The sequence below is a fragment of the Ursus maritimus genome, unplaced genomic scaffold, assembly GCF_017311325.1.
Source record: "Ursus maritimus isolate PB19 unplaced genomic scaffold, ASM1731132v1 scaffold_33, whole genome shotgun sequence".
Lineage (NCBI taxonomy): Eukaryota > Metazoa > Chordata > Mammalia > Carnivora > Ursidae > Ursus > Ursus maritimus.
In genome coordinates, this window is record NW_024425897.1 from 19,974,442 (window position 1) to 19,987,222 (window position 12,781).

The window sequence follows — 12,781 nt, forward strand, 5'->3', positions numbered from 1 at the left end:
CTGGTGGGAGTTGCTAAGTGCAGAGTGCTGGAAAGCACATCCCATCCGCCATGGCAGTGGTTTGCTGTGCTCATTGGTGATGGTGATGGAAACTGGTGCCCAGGGGAGCCGGCTTCCTTAGAGGGTGATGGGGCAGGGCTGGGGGACTCAGGGCTCGAGACGGGGGTCCTGCACCCAGATTACGGACACACAGGCTTGAGTGTCCCACCCCCGGGGCACATCCCCTGATGCACGCCCCCAAAGGAAAGCCGTCCCCGGGCCCTGCCACCCCGGCCCCCGGCCCACCCTGCAGCGACAGGCCTGTCTCCCAGATGCGCTCCTCCATCCCGGTGTCGCACATCTGCGCCGTGGAGCGCGTGGACGAGGGCGCCTTCCAGCTGCCACACGTGATGCAGGTGATGACGCGGGGCGCGGCCGGCGGGCTGCACACCACGTATCTCCAGTGCAAGGTGAGGCGCCGCAAGGATGGGGCGGAGGGCGGCCCTCGGGTTCCCTCCCGACCACCCCCACCCGGCTCCCTGCAGAACGTGAATGAGCTCAACCAGTGGCTGTCGGCCCTGCGCAAGGCCAGCGCCCCCAACCCGGACAAGCTGGCCGCCTGCCACCCCGGTGCCTTCCGCAGCTCACGCTGGACCTGCTGCCTCCAGGCTGAGCGCTCAGGTGAGCGGGCAGGTGGGCTCAGGTTCCGCCCTCCCTAGCTGTCGATTGGCAGATGTCCCACCTCCCCCTGCGCTGGCTGTGCAACCTGGGGCAGGTCGCTTAACCTCTGTGTGCCTCAGTCTCCTCAAGCTTGTAATGGGGTGGATGACAGTACCTGCCTCCTGGGGTTGTTGTGAGGGTTCAGCGAGTTGATCTACACAAAGCACTTAGAACACCGCTGAGCAGAGTGCTCATGACATGTGAGGTATTATTCTTTAAGCACCTACTATGTGCCAAGCATCTACACACATCAGGCTTGCTCAGCAGGAAGACAAGTGAATAGCCAGACAATTGTAATATAGTCTTCTAAGTACCAAGATGCGGCTTTTGAGACTCCAGAGAATGCCTCTGACCCAGCCGCAGAGGAGGAGATCAAGGAGGGCATCCTGGAGGAGATGCTGTTTAGATGTGACCTGAGGAGAGTAGGCGTTAAGCAACGAAAGTTGGAGACAGGGATAGGGTAAGGAGGTGTTGTTTTAAGAGCAAAGAGCATGAGCAAAGGCCCGGAGGTGGCACAGGGAGGGCTGAAGGATTGAAAGGGTCTGTGTGACTGGAGCCTGGGCTGCGGGAGGACGCTAGAGGGAGGTGAGGCACTGCTCTGCGGGGCGGGAGTGGAGGCAGTGGGGCTTGATGGAAGTAGTGGGTTGGAAGAGTGATTTTAGAGGCAGAAGGGTCGAGGCCTGGGCACCATCTACCATGGGGGCTTCTGGAGGGGGCGATGGGAGGCGGTCCTGATGGGGCCGTGTTCCCCTCAGCTGCTGGTTGCAGCCGCACACACTCGGCCGTCACCCTGGGGGACTGGAGCGACCCGCTGGATCCCGACGCTGAGATCCAGATGGTGTATCGGCAGCTGCTCCTGGGGCGGGACCAGCTCAGGTGGGTGCCCCTGTCCAGCCCACTTGCCCCGTGATGACCGGCCAGGCCAGCTGCCCAGCTTGGCCTCCCACGTTCATTCATTCATTCTTTCCGTCCGCTTCAGGAGCTTGCTGGTGCGCAGTGTGCGGGCTCAAGGGGAGGCCTGGGAGGCGTCCTCAGGCAGGCCCCGGTGCAGAAGGGGGTCTCGGATCTTTTAATATGCGGGCCCCCTGAGACATGGGCACTGACCTTCGATGTGTTCTTTTCCTTCCTGGTGGGCTTCACTCCTGTTCAGTGACCAGTTTGTTCCAGCCCCTTCTAGAGTGGGTTCTGAAGCTGGCCTGCCTGGCTTCTCATTCAGGGCTAGCCACTTACTGGCTGTGTGATCTCGGGCACATTGCTTACCCTCTCTGTACCTCCATTTCCTCATCTGCAAAATAGGGATAATAATAGTACCCTCCTCAGGGTTGTCCTGAGGGGTCAAATGAAGCATTTTGTAGATGCCTGGTCACAGCTTTCAATACACGGTAATGGTTATTATTACGCTGTGCCACCTTAGGCAAGTTACTTTACCTCTCTGTGTCTCAGTGGACTACATAATGGAGCCAACAGTAAGTATCTACCTCGGATACATTTTTTTGTGATACTTAATGACTTAATACATGTGAAGGGCTTATAATAGTGTCTGGCGCTCTAAGTATTTGCTGTGATGATGGTGGTGGTGGTGGAGACTAGTGGGGGCCTGTCATGTCTCCTGCAACCAGCAGAGAATCTCTGGGGTGGAGAACAAGATGGGGAATCAGGGGCCAACCTTGTCTCTCCCTTTCAACTTCCAGGATGAAATTCCAGGAGGATCCCAACACAGATTCAAGTCCAGAGGCAGATGCGGAGAAGGACTCCGGGGCCACGGAAGGTAAGGGGCTAAGGAGGTCCCCTTTCTTCGCCATCTCTGCCACCTGCTGTAACTTGCTAAGCACACTCCTATGTCCTTCCCCACGACTCTCCCCTTCGCAGTTCACCAGCAGGTGTGGCGAGTGGGGGGACGGAGGGCTCTCAGGGCAAAGGGCCAGGCTGGAGCCTGAGAAAGCCATTGGGTCTGGGTTATGGCAGCCCGCCCTGGCCTGGCTGAGCCCCTGCGGCTCCTTGTCTCCCTCACAGGGGCCTGTCCTGATGCCCTGGCCCGGCAGAGAGAGGCAGCTGGCCGCCTGCTGGAGGTGCTCGCAGATCTGGACAGAGCCCACGAGGAGTTCCAGCAGCGGGAGCAGCAGAAGGCGGCCCCGGGCCCCCTCGGGCACTGAAGAGATGCCAGGGCCAGCCTGGAAGGAGGAGGAAGGAGCCAGCGGGCCCCTCGAGGCTGTCTTGTACCTCGTTGATGCTGTGGTAGCGTGAAGGCTTCTGAAGATGTCCTAGTCTCCGGCATGGAAGCCCTCTGGATGAATCTGTCTCTGGGCTGAGGCAGATGGGAGTGGATGAGATAGGGAGTCTGACTCATTTGGCTCAGCGAAGGTCTCTGCTAAACCAGACTGGCCTCTGCCCACACCAACCAGGCCAGCCAGGTCCTGAGCTGCTGGATACAGCTGTACGTGAATCCCTGACACCCACGTGGCCTTGTTGCCCCAGACAGGCACTAAAGAGGCTCAGCCCTTCCTGTTTCCATGTCTGCCAAGCCGTGTAACCTCACTGATCTTCCTGAACCTTGCCTTGGCCGAGAGGCCTCACCACAAGCTTCCAGAATCAGGTTCCCTTGGGAATAATGGAGGCTCGGACCCTTGGAGCCTGGGAGACCTTGGGCTAGGTTCTTAACCCCTCTTTGAACCTCACTTCATGCTGTATAAAATAAGGAGGGAGTGTCTAGATGTGTGGTTGTCAAACTGGGTTCCACAGAGGTGGCTTGGGAGCCGGGGGCCGGGGGTAGTTCTTAGACCGTGGTCCAAAACTTACCCCCTAGGTTGTCTGCTAGAAATGTGGATTCCTGGACCCCACCCAGATTTACTGAATGAGAATCTGAGGGAGTGTGGGCACAGGGATCAGGATTTTTAACAAGTTCCCCCATGATAGGGTCAAACACAGGATTTGATAATCACAGGGCTGGGCAATTTTGTATAGTAGGGTTTGAAGAGAGATTTTGAGAATGAATCATAGAGGATAAAATATTTGGGAACACCCAACTGCCAGAACTGGAAGGGCCTCCAAGGGCTCATTTCTGGTTTTGTGTGACTGGAGGGTGGGACAGAAACCAAAGCATGTCTGGAGATAAGGAGGACCCAGAAAGATGCGGCGCTATCCCGAGCCTGGCCAGCAGGGGACGCCCGAAGCCACGGCATCCGCCACAGCCGCCCAGCATCCCGGGATGCTGCGGAGCTGGTAGGAAGCTTGTTGCAGATGCCGGGATCTGTCCCTAGACAGAACAGGGCCCTCCTTCCTTAGGGCAGGGGCGGGGAGCAGCTGTAGGCATTGTTTTGTGCCGTGCTTGAGAACAGCACCTTCAGCCCTGCCCTCTTGGGGACTAGGGCTGGGAGGGTCTGCCTCTGTCACCCTCACATTCCCTGTGTACCCCAAGACAAGAGAATTATGGGGACCCTCCATCTCCAGCTGCCCAAGGCAGAGGGGCAATGGTCTAGGGGTCATCGTTTTGTTGCAAGCTCGCCGATGGGGGTGGACCAGAGGCCCCCAGGAACAGAGCCACCCACCCTCCCCCCCACCCTCGGCAGGAAAAGACTGAGTGAGGAGGAGAAAGACCATTTATTTCTCCACCCACAGTGGGACTGGTAGGTTTTCAAAAGAGCAATCTCTGGCGTCCCTTTAAATCTTGGCTGACTTCCATCGTGGCAGCCAATCAACAGAGGCGGAGCTGGTGAGTTGCCTGGGCAACAGGCCCCTGGTTGGCCAAGACCATCAGCCACCCCACTGCCCACTCCCAAGGAAAGGGAGATGGACTCTTTGCTGTCCGGTCGGCTTTTTAGACCTGCTGGCCTAAGCTAGGCCTCCTTGTCTTGCTCCTGAAGCCAGAAGCTCCAGCCTTTGGATCTCGATGTTTGGGAGCGATTTGGTGGAGAGGATGGGGTGGGGAGGAAAGGAGAACAGTGCCTTTATCTGGGACAGACATAAGGCCTGGGGATGGGAGGGAGAAGAAGGACGTCAGAGTCCCAGAAGGATGAAGAGACACAAGCACAAAATAAGATCCCTCGGGTCCCCCTCTCTCCAGCCTGCCCCTTCGCAAACCTGCTGACTCATCTGTGGCTTCTACCCCATGGGCCCACGACTGCCCATCAGCGGGTGGCAGAGATGGGGGGAGACTGAGCTTCCCAAGGGCCCCCTTCCCTCGGAGCCCCAGCAGGCCCCCAGGTGCTTGACCTGAATCCCGTTTGCAGACAAGCCTGTACAGATGTGACAGAGACACAGATGGGAAGCCACATGGAGTATCACAGGGGTCTTCTGTCTCTTCCCCCCCAGTGTGGGGGTAAGTAGAGGCACGTGGGTGTGCGTGCATGTGTTCAACAGGACACGTGTGTTTGCGTGAGGGGGTGGGGCTCTGTCTTTTTGGTGGGGAGGTTGCTGTGGTTCCTGGTGCTCTCTCTGCACCCTCTCGGGGAGCTACAAGTCGGAGCCAGCTGGCCTGCCATCCTCCCAGCATTCCAACTACCACCAGCCACATCTCCGGAATGCTTCTGGCTCCTTCCGCAGGCTCCTCCGCAGCCCTGAACCTGGGCCGCCAGGACACACCTGGCGGAGGGAGGCAAGTGCCGGACCAGGGGGCCAAGCAGGAGGGCAAGTGGGCAGCCTCGGGCCTCAGGCCTTGGCCGCAGCCTCGGACACGCCTTGGGCTGTGAGCTCGGCCAGCACGTTGTCTAGGTAGCTAGCGTCCGGGTAGCCGTGGCCCGTGAGGTTGGACCCAAACTCGGTCTTGTGGTGGATCTCGTTCCACACCACGGTGTCCGACTCGCCCGTGGTGTTGGACGTGCCGATGGTAAAGATCAGTCTCCGCTCCCAGGCGGTGACGAGCAGCCTCAGCACCTGGGGGGCGGGCGCCGGGACAGGTGCGGGGTGAGCGAGGGCCCCGGCAGCCCCGCCCTGCGGCTGGAGCCCCCGCCCGGCCTCCCTCCCTCTCTGGCCGTGCTGAGGCTCCGTTAGCGCCTTCCAAGCTCCGCAGCGTTCCCGGGGGCCGCCCAGCTTGGCCGCTTCCCCAGGTGGACTCCCAGTAAGAGCTCTTTCCAGGTTATCTGCCTGTTTCATCTGGGTCTCGAATCGAAGGCCCTCAGCTGTATCTGGTTTACTAAATAGGCATTTTGTGACTTCTTTGGCAATATTCAAAAACTTGGAGATTTCACATGAAAATCAGAAGGTCTGGCTTCTCTTGAAAAACAAGAAGTGAAGCCGACAATCCAGAGTGCGGTGGTGAAGAGCCTGGACTGCTTGGGATGAAATCCAGGCCCTCCCACTTCCTAGCTGTGTGACCTTGGGCAAGTCACTTGCCCTGTCTGAGGGTTCTGTAAAACGGGGTCTAGACCTCGACCTCACCAAGCTGGAGATGAGATGGGGGTGTGAAGCAACTGGCAGGGCTGGGCGTGCACTAGGAGGTAGTGGTGGATCCTGGTGCAGGGAGGAAACAGGGATTGGGGGTGAGGGGGACCCTGGCCAGCGCCCACACCCCTGCACTTTCAGGGCACCTACCTTCCGGCCCTTCTCATTGTTGGGCAGATAGCAGTGGCGTGGGAAGCCTCTTGCGGTGAACTTCTTGCCTGGGTTGGGGTGCTCGGGGCCCTGTAGGGAGGGGAGCAGGGGCTTGAACCGTGGACAGGTGTAGGGGGGGCCTCTGCAGAGTTCAGAGGAGTTGAGGCCAGGGGGGGCGGGGAGGGGGCGGGGCTCACCTGGATGCCTGTGGGGATGTCGTAGACAATGCGGATGGTCTGGGTGTCAGCGAAGCCCGGCAGCGAGTGGGGGATGAGGTGGAACTCCATCTTCCCGGGCGGCTGAGTGCCCGTCTTCTCTCCGTAGATGGCCTTGCAGGTGGGGCACTGCAGGCTGCCATCCTGGGGCGGGGAGAGAGGCTGGCGGTGAGGCCCCCAGGCATCCCGGCCCCGCCCCTCTGCCTGCGCCCCGCCCACTGGCTCCACCCACTGGCCGGCGCGGCCCACCTTGTTGCCATTGGAGTACATGGCCACGAGGCACAGCAGGTGGTACATGTGGCCGCAGCGGCCCAGGCGGCCCACAAGCTCGGGCCGCACGCCCTTGTGCCGAAGCACGCCCTCGTAGCCGGATGCTGTGACCAGACGCTCCATGCAGATGGTGCAGTCCTGCGGGCGGGGGCACAGAGAGGAGACTGAGGCCCAGCCAGGGCAGGACACCCTCAGGTCAGCGCTGTCCCTGGGCGGGGGCCAGGCTCCCAGGCTCCGAAGGGTGGCAGACTGCCCTGCCTCCGGTACCCATTTGGCAAAGGGAGAGGTCACCCCATATACTGAATGCAGATACATGGCAGAGGAAGACAGGCTCCCTCGCACCCCCCTCCAGAGGGATTAAAGACTTAACTATCAAAAGCAAAACTTAAACACGGGGTGGAAAATACAGGCGAAAATAAGATACGAAAGCTGTCAATCATCAGGAGATTGCTGATTCTATTGAACCTAAGCATTTCTGTTTATCAGAAGACATTGCATAAAAGAGAAAAGGCGAACCCCCAAGCTGGGAGGAGAGACTATAACACACAGAACCACTGCAGAGGGTGGGGAGGCGAGGTGGCCCCCTGCCCAGGCCAGCACTCCCCCGCGGGCGCTCACCTCATCAGGCGGGTTCTTCACCTTCTGCATGTACCTTCGAACCACGTCCTCAGGGTTCTTACCTGCAAGGACACAGCGCGATGGGCTCGAGGGTGCCTAGAGTCTCCCCCTGAGGGCTTGGCTCAGGATGGGGTCAGGGGTCAGAGAGGGGTTGGCAGGAGTCACCTGTCAGCGGTTGCCGCAATCGGGTTGGTGGCAGAGGGGGTCAGGGGAAAGGGAGCTGAGATCAGGAGATGGAGGTGGAGTTCTAAGTCCTAAGAACAAATTGCAGTTAGGGGTCAGAGGGCTCGGGGTCAAGGCTTAGGTTAGTGGGGTCAGGGTCGGCGTGGATGGCGTACTCTTCTTGAGGTGCTTCTTCTTGGTCTTGCGGCACACCCCGGGCACGCCGGGCACGGGCTTGACGTCGCTCTTGCTCACAGGTGGCGGGTGCAGGATGGGCTTGGGGGCCCGCGTCAGGCACACTGGCAGGCCCGCCGCACACAGCAGGATCCCTGTCATCCCTGGGGAGGGGGCGAGGCCGTCAGGGGGCGGGGCGCCCACCGGTCCCCGCCCACCCCGTCCTCCCGCCTTTGGGTGGGCGCCGGAGGCCTTCCCCCAGGACCCGCCCACCCCAGGAATCCTGGGGCCTTCAGGTGGGTGGGCCGTGGTCCCGTCGGCCCCCACGGCGGGCGGAAGCCGAATGGAGCGCCTTCTGCGGGCTCCGCCTACCCCAGAGTCAGCGTCCAACCGTAAGGGGCGTTTCCTCTGGGACCCGCCCACCATCCCCGTCGAGGGGCGGAGTCACAGGGCAGACAGGTGGGGCCGACGCCTCATGGGCCCCACCCGTCTGTCCTTCCAGGGCTGGATCTCACCTGCCAGGGCCGGATGAACCGGCCCGGTACCATTCAAGTTCTTCACCGGGAGCGCGGGGACCCTGAGGGGAGAAAAGAGGGCGCAGCTGGACTCCAGCTCCACACACCAGATCAGGGGATCCTGCTTTGCCTTCTGGCTCCTGGAGGTACTCTGACCTCTTTGTGCCTGTCCCCGTCATTTAGAATGATCCCCAGGGACATAGACGTCCTTCTATTATGAAGCGGGGTGTGTTTGGGAACTCTGCCCCAGTTATAATGGAATGGACCCCTAGACATAGTACTTTTCTTCCCCCCTCCTCAGCTGGCCTCCACCTCTGCGAGAGCGTGGGGTCCAAAGGCTCCCTTCCACTGGCCACTGTGCCTGAAACTCAGCTCTTAGTGATGCAGCCATTCCACTATTTCTTCCAAGTTTGCTATATGGAGCGTTGGTCCCCATAAAAGGTTCTGGGAAAGAGGCATTCAGGGATCAAATAAGTTATAAAACACTGTCTCCTTGAAAATTCACAACATATATGAGTACATTGAAGGCTCTGATAAGTCCTGCAAAAAGAAATATGATTAGGAATGACACATCTAGGTTTTCCAAAGACATTTTACAATAAACACTTTTTTACCCTCTTGAAGATCTACTGATGTCAGTTCCTGTAACCAAGGCATTGCCCCTCTTCAAATGAAGAGGCCCTAGGAAACCATAGCCTGCTTCCCCTCTTTGCCCTCCCCCACCAAAGAGCTCTGGCTTTTGAAATCAGCCAGAGCTGCTCTCATATCTCAGCTCAAGCACTAACTGGCTGGGTGTCACACAGCACATCACAGCACCTCTCCTAAGCTGGTCTCCCATCTGTAAAATGGCACCTTCCTTATGTTTGCTCTGAGGAGCCCACGAAATTCTGCATGTCAAGGGTCCAGCAGAATTCCTGGCACCTAACAAAGACTCGAATAGCATTACTCATCACCAACACCCCACTGATGTGTAACCCTGGCTGGAAGTTTCACTTCTCTGCACCTCAGCCCCCTAAGTCACGGTGTATATTTTCCCTTCCCCTTGGAGAGGAAACCATGAAAGTATTGCAGTGACAAGCTTGGGCAAGTCACTGACCCTTGGTTTCCTCATCCGTAAAATGGGGATAATAATACCTCACCCCCAGAGCTGCTGGGAGGGCTGGATGAGAAGGGCTGGGGCGATCTGTACACTGTGCCTGCCTGAGTCTTTATGACTTTAGCGCTGGGCTGTGTAGGTGAACTACGGTCTGGCTGTTGAAGGGCTGGATGGATAAGTCTCGATGAAGAGGTGCGATCTCAAAGCCAGGGGAGCCAGAGGGGCTTGGGGGATGTGCCAGGAGGGGGTGCAGGAAGGGATGGGGGCAGGGACAGCTGGGGAAGTTGCTGCTGCCACCCCCTTGGCCTGCCTGCTAAGGTCTGAGCCTGGCCAGTACTGCCTGGTCACCTGCCGCTGGCAGGCACAGTTGGTCCTGGGCAGCCGGCTGGGAAGCACCTTCAAGCAAAGGGTATGCTTGGCAGGCTTGGGAGCAGCCGCAGTGGATCCAGAAACATACACGCACACGCTCCTCGGGAACAGGCGCTACTTTTCCATGCACACATATACTTGGGGAACACACCACCACATACACGTACACACACACACACACACACACAACATGGAGAACACGGCACGAACAGGCCCCTCCCCACATGATGCGCACAGACCCGCACACGTCCCAGGAAGCTCCTTCCCCAGATGACACAGACACGGAATACCTGTGCGTGGGGAACATGCCACACACATTTGCACGCAGACACACAAGCACACAAACACACCAACACACTAGGGAACACATACCATGCACACCTATATCCAAAGACACACACAGACGCATCTCAGGGAACACATCCCTCACAGACACACACACACACACACACACACACACAGACTTCTGTATGGGAAACACCATATAAACACGTACACACATGCTTCAGGGAACGCACGACACACACGGAGACACACCCATGTGCACATCATGAGGGCGTTCCATCGGACAAGAGAAGCCAGCTCATACAGCCACTCGCTGCATGTGGGGACACACACAGACACATAGACACACAGACACACAGACGCTTGGCTGGGGAGTATCTGGAGCAGATATCAGTCATCGAACACTTCGGTGACCTGAACCGNNNNACGCAGCTCCTGAGGGGGGTACTATGGGCGGGCAGGTACCATGGGGCCCCCAGCACCTGGTCAGGTGAGGTGTATGTGCAGAAAGGTGCTGTGCCTCAATTTCCCCATCTGTAATGGGGATAAAGCCTTGTGAGTGTTCAGGGAGATTAAATACGCAAAGCTCATAGTTTGGTGCAGAGGTGTGAGTGGAGAAGGATTTCCTCCTAGCAGCCTGCTGGGACCCAAGTGATGGGGCTGAGTTTCCATCTGACCCTTTCGGGGTTAGTCATAATGCTCCAGGACCTTCCTGAGGGCTATCACCTAATCTCAGCCCTCCCCATACTCTTACAGGAAAGCAAAGGGGCATATACCTCAAGCTTCTCTTCCCTGTCCCGTCCTTTAAAAGAGTTCTGGTGTAGACACGCTGCTAAGGCCCTCAATACATCTAGGTCTCCCCCATCTCCTTTCTTCCCTTCTGTCTCTTGAAAAAAAAAAAAATCCTTCCTTTTCTCCAGGGCTATCTGTAAAATGGATGGCAAGGACAATACTTAGTGTGCAAACCACTGCTTCTTGTCTCCTACCTGCGGCAGACATCACTAATCCATCGCAGCACTCTCAAGCTGAGCGCGATCCTCCGCACAGCCTCGGCCAATCAGTGAGGACAGTTCACTACCCCAGGTCTATCTAATGCCCAGCGTCTGGTCCAGCTCAGGACCCTGGTCTTGCTGAGTCTCTGGCCTAGGATTTAGGCAGGGGGGCACCTCAGAAAGGGAAGGTTTCTAAATCTCAGCTGCCCTACAATTTCTGGCAGCCCTTAAAAACCACAGAGCCCTATTTACAAAAATTAGTCTTGCTCCTGGGAAGGTTGTGGATAGGGTGTGACAGTGGGGCTGTTTTTTATTTACTCATCACGAGCTGGGGAACAGTGTGAAGGCAGCCCCCAGCCTCTCTGAACCTGCAGGCCCCCTGAGAGAACCCAGGGTAGCAGGGTTCCCACGATGCCCGAGCGTGGGAGCCACCGGGGCCCCCTTTTGATGTGGGATGCACTGTTTCCTCCGAGTCAGCAAGCACATCCTCCTGCCCTGGACAAGTGTCTGCTGCCCGCAGGCCTCCCGGAAGGGGGGCCAGCCTGCACTCTCTGCCCCACCCTCTTGGGGCCCAGCCTGGCAAATGTAGGAGGAAGCTATCAGGCCCCCTTGAGATCTACTCTGACCAGAAGCCAGGCCTGGCCACCCCAGGGTGGAGATGGGTCCCGCTGCCATGGTGGTTTTTCCCACCTCTGCATCAGGTCCTGTTCTTCCTCTGCCCTCAACCCTGCACAGATCCTACCTTGCTCAGAGTAAAATCCAACCTCTTTACCCTATGCGAGATAGCCAGTACCTGCCCCTTGAACTCTGTTTCCCCTGTGGTCACCCCTCACCCATTGTATCCCAGCCTCCCTCATCTTCGTGCAGTTCCTTGAACACACCAGCCGTATTCCCACCCCAGGGCCTTTGCACTGGCTGATCTCTCTCTCTCTCCCAGAATGCTCTTCCCCAGATATCCTCATGCCCTGATCCCTTACTTAACACAGATTTCTGCTCAAACGTCACCTTATCAGAGACCTTCCCTACCATTTTACTCCGGAGAAATCTCTGTTTTTGCATTACCTTGATTGATTGATTGATTGATTGATTGATTGTCTTAGCGCTAACCGTGACCTGATTCTAAAGTCTTTGGTCTGACCAGGCCCTCCCTGCCTCTGTGACCTCATCTCCTACCCCCTCCATCTCTCTTCTCTGGACACATCTGCTGTGTTTTTAACCCACTGAGCATAGTCCTGTCAAGGCCTTTGCACCTGCTAAGCCCTCTGGCCAAACACTCCCCACCCCCCCAGATGTCGAATGGCTCTGCCAGGTCTCTGCTGCAAAGCCGCCTCATCAGAGAGACCTTCCTTGATCACCTGACTTCAACCCTAGTGTGCAGCGCATAGCAGGTGTCTGACAAACACTTGTTGCATGAAGGAAGGCGGGCTGAATTTGGTGGGAATGTTCTGAGCAGATGCATTCCCTCCGTGTGTTCTCTGCACATATTTGAAGGGAGCCTTGTCCCAGAGAAACACCACCTGTGGCCTCTCGTCCCCTGGAGCTTCTCTGCCAGAGCTCATGCTCAGGGGGCATCCTGCACGACAGCCCAAGCAAACAGTCTCTCAGAAATTCCCAGAAATGCTCCGCATCCCACCCGGGGCAGAGCTTCCATGGCAAGGTTTTGGGGAACCCGGGCATCGCACAGAAATTGTCTTAGTGGTGGTACCACCCAGAGACAGACAGTGGGGTATTCTCCATGGTCGAAAATTCCAGGTTCTCACTATGGGCCTGATGCTGTTGTCCTGCTTCACTCCCTCATCTACTCGTTCCCCAGAGTCTGTGACAGCCCATCTATAGGGAGGGAAAGACTGAGGCCCAGAG

At 57.7% G+C, this 12,781-nt stretch overlaps 2 protein-coding genes across 6 annotated transcripts in view; one reads left to right on the top strand and one right to left on the bottom strand.

Annotated features, from left to right (window-relative positions):
* Positions 1-3,406, top strand: part of RASAL1 (RAS protein activator like 1) — a 28,673-nt gene extending 25,267 nt beyond the window's left edge. For 2 of the 5 annotated variants that reach the window (XM_040619905.1, XM_008688910.2), the window contains 5 exons: positions 312-449; positions 525-660; positions 1,455-1,575; positions 2,391-2,467; positions 2,713-3,406. In XM_040619905.1, coding sequence (XP_040475839.1) covers positions 312-449; positions 525-660; positions 1,455-1,575; positions 2,391-2,467; positions 2,713-2,852 — 612 coding nt within the window. In that variant the 3' untranslated portion in view covers positions 2,853-3,406. Of the gene's footprint in view, positions 1-311; positions 661-1,454; positions 1,576-2,390; positions 2,468-2,712 lie in introns of those variants that run through there. The other 3 variants (XM_008688906.2, XM_008688909.2, XR_005831735.1) reach the window with 2 other exon arrangements.
* Positions 3,407-4,277: 871 nt separating this feature from the next.
* DTX1 (deltex E3 ubiquitin ligase 1) overlaps positions 4,278-12,781 on the bottom strand; it is a 35,518-nt gene continuing 27,014 nt past the window's right edge. The window contains exons 3-9 of the mRNA XM_040619906.1: positions 8,180-8,241; positions 7,667-7,828; positions 7,329-7,390; positions 6,690-6,848; positions 6,423-6,584; positions 6,226-6,315; positions 4,278-5,568 (exon numbers count right to left, since the gene is read on the bottom strand). Of these exons, the coding sequence (XP_040475840.1) occupies positions 5,344-5,568; positions 6,226-6,315; positions 6,423-6,584; positions 6,690-6,848; positions 7,329-7,390; positions 7,667-7,828; positions 8,180-8,241 (922 nt within the window). The 3' untranslated portion in view covers positions 4,278-5,343. The remainder of the gene's footprint in view (positions 5,569-6,225; positions 6,316-6,422; positions 6,585-6,689; positions 6,849-7,328; positions 7,391-7,666; positions 7,829-8,179; positions 8,242-12,781) is intronic.